The 8296-nt window shown below is 44.1% G+C and overlaps 1 protein-coding gene across 1 annotated transcript; it reads right to left on the bottom strand.

The window, feature by feature from the left end:
* Nucleotides 1–694: 694 nt before the first annotated feature.
* SOST (sclerostin) lies at nucleotides 695–8296 on the bottom strand. The gene is made up of 2 exons (XM_059869055.1): nucleotides 7962–8296; nucleotides 695–3503 (listed from the first exon to the last, which is right to left on the bottom strand). Exons 1-2 carry the CDS (start codon nucleotides 8179–8181, stop codon nucleotides 3085–3087), a joined length of 639 nt encoding a protein of 212 aa, XP_059725038.1. The 5' UTR covers nucleotides 8182–8296; the 3' UTR covers nucleotides 695–3084.

Below are 8296 nucleotides of genomic sequence, written 5' to 3'. Positions count from 1 at the left end.
CCAAATCAGTAGAAGTTAGTTTTAAAAGTGATATTTTCTCCTAAAATTCTTCTTTATGTATCAAGTCATGGTAAGGAAAAGACAATTTATGTACTGGTTTGTCTTGAAAAAGCTGCTCATTTTACATCTGCATGGACAGACCTGCCTGCCATGTGCAGCCCAAGCTCAGCTTTCTCTGACTTTGTTGGAAAATATTTCTTAAAGACTAAATGAAAACGAGCATAGCTCTGCAACACCAAAGTGTAAAAGATTTTAATTGTTGCTTGGCAGCACTCACAAAGGGGATTCCACACTGGTTTTGTTTGGTTTTTTTCAATGAAGGAAATCTGAAGCAATCAGATTTCAACCACTGACAGTTCACAGATTTATTGTTTTCTTTGGTGTTTTCTTCATCCAGTTGTGAACAGAGAATCAGGGAATGTCTGGGGGAAGCAGAAATGAGAATATGGAAATAATTCTGAGCTGCTCATCTGCCCAGGAAGAACCTTTCCATGAGAAACATCCTGCACCAGAGCAAGGAGTTCCAGGATGGAGTTTCTGTGGGGATGTGAAGGCTGGTAGAATTAAGGATCTCAACTTTAATCTTGACAGCCTGACTGTTCTGTAAATCCCTGGCTTTGCAGGAAATCAGCTTTATACTGTAGCTGAAAATCAAGGAGTCTTTCTAGAGTTAATCATTGTTTCTACTTTATTAACAATGTATTTCAAATTTAAAATAACAGACTAATATTTTTAAAGCAGTATTACGTCTCATTCTCTACAAGTTAAAACATTGCATAAATAATTTTCTGGGAAAAAAATAAATACATAATCACTCTCTGAAATGATACCTTTTCTCTCTAGGTTCTGGTCCCACATAAAATAACTGAAAAATCTATCAACATTTCAAATTTCCACAGTTTATACAATTTCAGCATAAATACTACAGGATGTATACAGCATTTGACAATTCACTTTCTAATGATCTCCTTTAATTAAAACCACAAACATTAGTCTGAGTGTTGACAAGCTAAGTAAAGTTGCTGCCAAACTAAAGAAAAAATAAAGCTGCATGTCCTAAAGACTTTTCTAAAGGAATTCATGACTTTAGCAGAGGCTCACTTTTAATGCAGAACCACCCCTTCCTCCCAGAGCTTGGTTTGCAAAGGTTTAGTGCTACAGAGTGTGTGGGCAGATAATCCAAACTCTGCAGAACAGAAAGTGTACATGGATGGATCTAAGCTGATATTAATAAGGAATAATCAGTATATTCTATGTTAGCCTATGGATAATGTCAGCTGTTCACAGGACAATCAGCAGGGAAGTGATCTGGTTTGAGAGGAGCATCTTGTTCAGAAATCTGCTCCACTCCAATTCCAGGAGGATTTGTTGAATTGTCCCTAAAACAAATCCTTGTCCCTAAATCAAAATTATTTTTTAGTTGCCAAATCTCAGTTTTGAATTTATTGACCCCATAATCTTTTCATTAAAAGTATGAGATGGATTTGTCACACTTTTACTTCTGTTTTGAGAGCACCAGTGTCACATTTTGGGTTGAGAGGCAACACCTGGCACAGGAGGACATCTGATAACGTGTTCACTTCCACCAATCTGACTTCATCCACCAGAACCTGAAATCCCTGCTACCCCAAACTCCCTAGGGCTCCTTCAGAGACTCTCCTGGTGCCTCCCTAACTCAGCCTTGTCTGGGGAAGGGATCTCAAGATTCTTTTCCCATAAATGAGTGGAATAAAGCAAAGTCTGATTGTTCCCACAACAACTTCCCTTTCCTCTGCCTCCCTGCTCATCCAGGACTCACAAACTGCCATGGAGCTCCTGTCACCCTGATTTTTCTGGTGAACTCAATAAATCTAATGGTTTTATATTTAAAATCGAGTGCTAAATGTGTTCTGGTGAACTCAAGAATTTAATAATCTAATGGTTTAGCATTTAAAATCTAGTGCTAAATGTGTTCTGGTGAACTCAAGAATTTAATTCTCCCCAGCAATACTGGTTGCTTACCACAAGGCTTGCATGTATTTTTGTTTTACAGGACACAAATAAGTGCCCAGTCCTGGGAGCAAGAGAAGATGCAATTCTTTGAGCTGCAGGAAGGACAACACAAGTGAGTGACAGCAGCAAACCCGTGAGACTGGGGGAGCAAACTTTCATTTGTTTGTCCAGCATGCACATGGAAGGGTCCTTCCCTCCTGAAAACTTATATTTAAGTTTTTCTAAACCTTCTGATGTTTACATTCTTGTAAGGAACTTTCTCACACATTTTATGTAAATAACTCATTGTTCTGCATTCTTTTATGGAAGAAGAGAATGGACTGTTGGTTTGTCCAGTGTCATTGGAGAGGAGGCACTGCCACCCTCCAATCCACTGGCACTTTGGGAAAACTGTAAATGTTGGAGTCAAAAATTAAAAATTCTCTTTTTGCCTTGAGAGAGCTGCATGTCCATGTGGTGTTATTTCGTGTCCTAGTGACAGGTGCCTCCAGCTGCCCTTATCTCATTCTTTATCACAGCCCAAGTGCTACAATCTGACCCCTCTTTGCCTGTGTGAGCCTTTGACCCAGCTTAGCAGAAGGAACTGGAACCTTCTGCAGTCAGAACATCATGCTGTGACCTCTGAGTGCCTTTTGATGGTTCAGCCAACATCTGGAGCTGCCAGTCCGTGTCACCCAGTGCCACTGCCACATTTTCTGAAAAATCCCTTCGCCAGGATTTCTTCTCCTGGGAAGATGAGAAGCCTCAGAGAATAAAACCAATATTATCTCATTTGCTTCTCCCTGTTTTGCTGCTTTGGAATTGTTTGCCAACAGGTGCAGGTTTGATTGGTTCCGTGTGAATTGTTTTTACTTAATGACCAATCACCACCAGCTGTGTCAGACTCCGAGGAGTCACTCACGAGTTTTTCATTATCATTCTTGTTCAGCCTTCTGGCCTTATCCTTTCCCTTAATTTTAGTATAGTATTCTTTTAATGCAATATAATACCATAAAATAATAAACCAGCCTTCTGAGAACGTGGATCCAGATTCTCATCTCTCCCCTCGTCCTGGGCACCTCACAAACTCAACAACCCAGAGCCACCTCCTTCCTAATAGGCATTCTCCAGCTCGTGCTGGTTGGATTTGCCGCTCCTGGCTCTGGCCAGATGCGGCTTCTTGTTCTTCTGGGGCCGGGCGCCGTCCTTGCCGAAGTCCTTGAGCTCGGACTGGTTGTGGTAGCGGGTGTAGCGCTTGCACTTGCAGGACGTGGCCGCTCGGAATTTGTAAGTCCGCGTCTCGTCCTGGGGACAGGCCATGAGGACGCGCTGGGTGCGGCTGTGCGCGGGGATGCAGCGGAAATCCAGCGCGTTCTGCCGCCACCACTTGCCGCGGCCGATGGAGTTGGGCAGGAGGTGCGAGGGCTCGCACTGGCCCGAGCACAGCAGCTCCTTCACCGGCTTCAGGCTGCGGCACGGCCCGTCCGTCAGGAACCGCGTGGTGCGAACCTCCCGGCAGCTGAAGGCGGCATCTGCGAACAGGGAACGCGTTACTGCCCCATCTTCCCTTCAGTCCTGCTCCTGCAGTCCTGGAATCCTTCAGCCCTGCTCTCCCCTTCAGTCCTGCTCCTTCAGCCCTGGAATCCTTCAGTCCTGCTCCTCCCTCCAGTCCTGCTCTTCCCTTCATTCCTGCTCCTTCAGCCCTGGAATCCTTCAGTCCTGGAATCCTTCAGTCCTGCTCCTCCCTTCAGTCCTGCTCTTTCAGTCCTGCTCTCCCCTTCAGACCTGCTCTCCCCTTCAGCCCTGCTCCTCCCTCCAGTCCTGCTCTTCCCTTCAGTTCTGCTCCTTCAGTCCTGGAATCCTTCAGTCCTCTCTCCCCTTCAATTCTGCTCCTGCAGTCCTGGAATCCTTCAGTCCTGCTCCTCCCTCCAGTCCTGCTCTTTCAGTCCTGCTCTTTCAGTCCTGCTCTCCCCTTCAGTCCTGGAATCCTTCAGCCCTGCTCCTCCCTCCAGTCCTACTCTTTCAGTCGTGCTCTCCCCTTCAATCCTGCTCCTTCAGTCCTGGAATCCTTCAGTCCTGGAATCCTTCAGTCCTGGAATCCTTCAGTCCTGGAATCCTTCAGTCCTGCTCCTCCCTCCAGTCCTGCTCTTTCAGTCCTGCTCTTTCAGTCCTGCTCTTTCAGTCCTGCTCTCCCTTTCAGTTCTGCTCCTTCAGTCCTGGAATCCTTCATTTCTGCTCCTCCCTTCCTTCAGTCCTGCTCTTTCAGTCCTGCTCTCCCCTTCAGTCCTGGAATCCTTCAGTCCTGCTCTCCCCTTCAGTCCTGGAATCCTTCATTTCTGCTCCTCCCTTCATTCCTGTTCTTTCAGTCCTGCTGTTCCCTTCCTGCAATCTTTCAATCCTGCTCTTCCCTTCAATCCTGTTCTTTCATTCCTCTAATCCTTCACTCCTATTCCTTCCTTAAATCCTGCTCTTCCTTCCCTGTAATCCTTCATTCCTGCTCTTCCCTTCAGTCTTGCCCTTTCCTTCCTGCTCTTCCCTTCAGTCCTGCTCTTCCATTCCTGTAATCCTTCAGTCCTGCATTCCTGTTCTTCCCTTCATCCCTGTTCTTTCCTTAATTCCTGTTCCTCCATTCCTGTAATCCTTCATCCCTGTTCTTTCCTTAATTCCTGTTCTTCCATTCCTGTAATCCTTCATCCCTGTTCTTTCCTTAATTCCTGTTCTTCCATTCCTGTAATCCTTCATCCCTGGTCTTTCCTTAATTCCTGTTCTTTCATTCCTGTAATCCTTCATCCCTGTTCTTTCCTTAATTCCTGTTCTTCCATTCCTGTAATCCTTCATCCCTGGTCTTTCCTTAATTCCTGTTCTTTCATTCCTGTAATCCTTCATCCCTGTTCTTTCCTTAATTCCTGTTCTTCCATTCCTGTAATCCTTCATCCCTGGTCTTTCCTTAATTCCTGTTCTTTCATTCCTGTAATCCTTCATCCCTGTTCTTTCCTTAATTCCTGTTCTTTCATTCCTGTAATCCTTTATTCCTGTTCTTTCCTTAAATCCTGCTATTCCCTTCACTCCTGTTCTTTCATTTCCATGATCCTTCATTCCTGTCATCCTTCATTCCTGTTCTTTCTTTCATTCCTGCTCTTTTCTTCATCCTGGGCTCTTTCCCTGCTGGCTTTGAGAAAGAACCCAAACCCAAACCCTATCCCTGACCCCCCATGCCCTGTCAGTGAGAAGGAGCAGTTTGGGGTAATAAAGAGGTTTTTAAGGGTTTATTTCACTTCTCATTATCCTCCTCTGGTTTTGGCAGTAATGAAGTCATTTTGTACCTCTAAGCCGAGCCTGTTTTGCACCCACCAAAGCTCCCCCCACACCCTCTCTACCTGAGCTGCCAGTGGGAAGGAGGAACAATTTGGGGAATAAAGGTGTTTTTAAGAGTTTATTTCACTTCTCATTATCCTCCTCTGGTTTTGGCAGTAATGAAGTCATTTGGTACCTCTAAGCCGAGCCTGTTTTGCCCTTGGAGTGTTTTTCTCACGGTCCTTGTCTCAAGCCTCCAAACCTCCAGCTCAGTTTCACTCTCTTATCAAGTGCTACAATCTGTCAGATTTTGGTGTTGATTTTTCTCTCCTCTGCCCAGCTGTGGCAGGGGAGGGTGAGTGAGTGGTTTTTGTGGGTGCCTGGTGTTGGGCCAGTGTCAAACCACAGCAGTTCCTGCAGCAGATCTCTCTCTGAGCTAGAGCTGAGCAGCAGATTTGCAGGAGAAACATCTCACTCATGCAGCTCTTGGCTATTCAGCTCCTCCAGCTGTAAAACCCTTCAATAAGCAGGTACAAATTGGTGAGTGAAATCCACCAGGAACATTTCATCTCAGTGCTGTGCAGGGGGGAAATGGAGCAGCTGGGAATTTTTGGCAATATTCTCCTGGCTCCATTTCCCTCCACTGCTCTAGTTTAACTCTTAACTATAACTCTATTTACTCCAGATTTAATTCTTTTTCCAACAAAAAACAAAACAAAACAAAACAAAGTGTTTCTTCAGTGATTTTGAGCTTGCATGATGTGTTCCAGGTTAGAGAAATCCCAGGTACAACAGCACTAAGGAGTTCCCACTATTCAGGCAGCAGCTTTTCCAAATTTCCTGTTCTCAGTGGTAATTCCACGTGTCCCACACTGCTCCCCTGAGAGAGCTTGAGGCATCTTCTGCCTCTTAGGAACCTTACAGATTTTTTTCCTCTCCTTTTTCTCAATGGATAACTCTAGGCAAATGAAGCATTAGAAAATACAAGATTTCTTAGCATGAAGTATTTAGAAATTTCCCAGTTGTAGGAACACAACTTTTCCCAAAGTGGCTCTTTTCCCTTGGTTAATTGACTTGTTGGGAAGACACAAAATTTGATTTTTAAGTGTTTATCAAATAACTTCCTCTAGAAGTTATTAATTTACATTAGTATTCATCTACATGAATGTTCTTCTCTTAGTCAAAAGGACAAGTGTTGGTTTTCCTGTGAAGTACAGAAACAGGATTTTCAGTGCTCAGATTTATATTTGTCAAAGTACAGCTAGCAAGATTTCATCCTTTAAAATTTTGAAGGATTAATGAAATGAAGCAATCCTTGCCAGCTGTGACAAAAATGCTGGCAACTGAACCCCACATGCACTTCAGTCTAACCCTCCCAAGTTCCCTAAGCAGCTAAGAAAATGATGTCTGTCTGAAAATAAAAAAAATGTGTGGAATGAGGTGCATTGTACCTCCACAGTGCACAGGCAGTTAAATATCCAGGCACTTGGATATTTACTTCACTGTCCTGTGAGTGTGCAGGTGCAAAACCCCTCAAGGTCTGCTGTTCCAGAAAGGTCTGGGCACCTGGGATCCTGATTTTGATTCCTTGTGTTAAAATAAGTATGCAAGACCATTGTGTATGTTAAACAAGTGCCCTCTCTCCTCCAGTCCTTGATTCCTTAAGTTCATGTGCTTTCCACTTTGAGAAATAGGCACAGGTCAGTGGGGCAGGTTCCCAGCTGATGGCAGAGTAGTAAGAGGCTAAAAAATGAAGGATGGAGATGAGATGAGCCAAGAAAACCAACCTGCTCTGCCCTGGGGGCTCCTGGGGCTGCCTGGGAGGAACTCAGGGCTCCCCCTCTTAGGAACATGAGAAACTTTTAAGGCCACACTCTCAAAAGCATTAATTTTTAAAAATTTCTTTTAAAATATTGTTAACTCTCTGGTTTTAAATGCCTTAAAGACAGCTGCAGCAGAAATTCCCAATTGCCTTCCAGCTGTCTGGCTAAGATCTGCCATGCACAACAGTGGAAATTCCAAGTTTGATCTGTGCCTGTGCTGCTCTGTGCTGTGTGTCTGGAGGACCAAGCTTATTAAAGTTTTCCACTGGAAAACTTTTTTAAAGCTGCCTTTCTGTGTTTGGGGTTAGCTTTCCATCTCCTGTCTCTCCTCAAAAGGCTGGTGTCTTGCATCACTGCTAAAGTTAGACACTTGGTCAAGTGACAATGGAGCCTGAAGCATTTTTGGCTGCTGGAACCTGGCTGAAGATCTGTCACACTTCTCTCATTTAGCTGAGCACAACCTCAACGTGCCACTTTTGGTGTGATCTTAGCCACAGCTGGTGTGGATGTTCCTAAATATTACAAATTCCTATTATTGTCTCCACTGTCAACCCATTCCCCCATCCTAATATTAAAGAGGGAAAGAGAACTTGTGATATTTCCTCACAAAACACAGAGTTAAGTAATATCTATTACAGGTTTGATGTTTTGGACTTGCAGAGCAGCAATATTCAACAGAGAGCTGATATTTGCATCAATAAACTCCAATATATTCTTCCTAATGTTTATATTCATACTTTAACAGCAGGTGTAAAGCCCTGTCACTTAAAGCAGCTGGGCCACACCTAAAATGCTAATAAAGAAACACAGAGGGTAACAAGTATTCTTTTACAAATTGCTATGATCCAAGAGAAATAATGATATTTTTCTTACCATTGAGGTCTGGAGTTTGCTGTATGTGCCTTCCTCCATGTTTTGCCTGGTTCATGGTGTTGTTGTTGCTGAAAGTCGGCTCCACTGGTGGTTCTGGGTTTTCAGTGATCTCAGGAATGATTTCTGTAGCATCATTTTTGAACATCTGCCACCCTTGCACGGAGAGAAGTGTGATTTGTGTCAGGACACAGACAGCACACACAGCCCAAGGGATCTGCATGGTCACAGATCAGCTTTTCAGCCCCTGACAGCCTCAGATCCTGGGCAAAGGCACATTATTCCCCTTTTTAAAATCCCTTTCAGAACCAAGCCAGCCAATGACTACACAAAGTGGG

This window comes from Haemorhous mexicanus, chromosome 28, assembly GCF_027477595.1.
Source record: "Haemorhous mexicanus isolate bHaeMex1 chromosome 28, bHaeMex1.pri, whole genome shotgun sequence".
Lineage (NCBI taxonomy): Eukaryota > Metazoa > Chordata > Aves > Passeriformes > Fringillidae > Haemorhous > Haemorhous mexicanus.
Note: the sequence above shows the minus strand (reverse complement) of the source record. Positions and strands in the feature narration are given on the sequence as shown.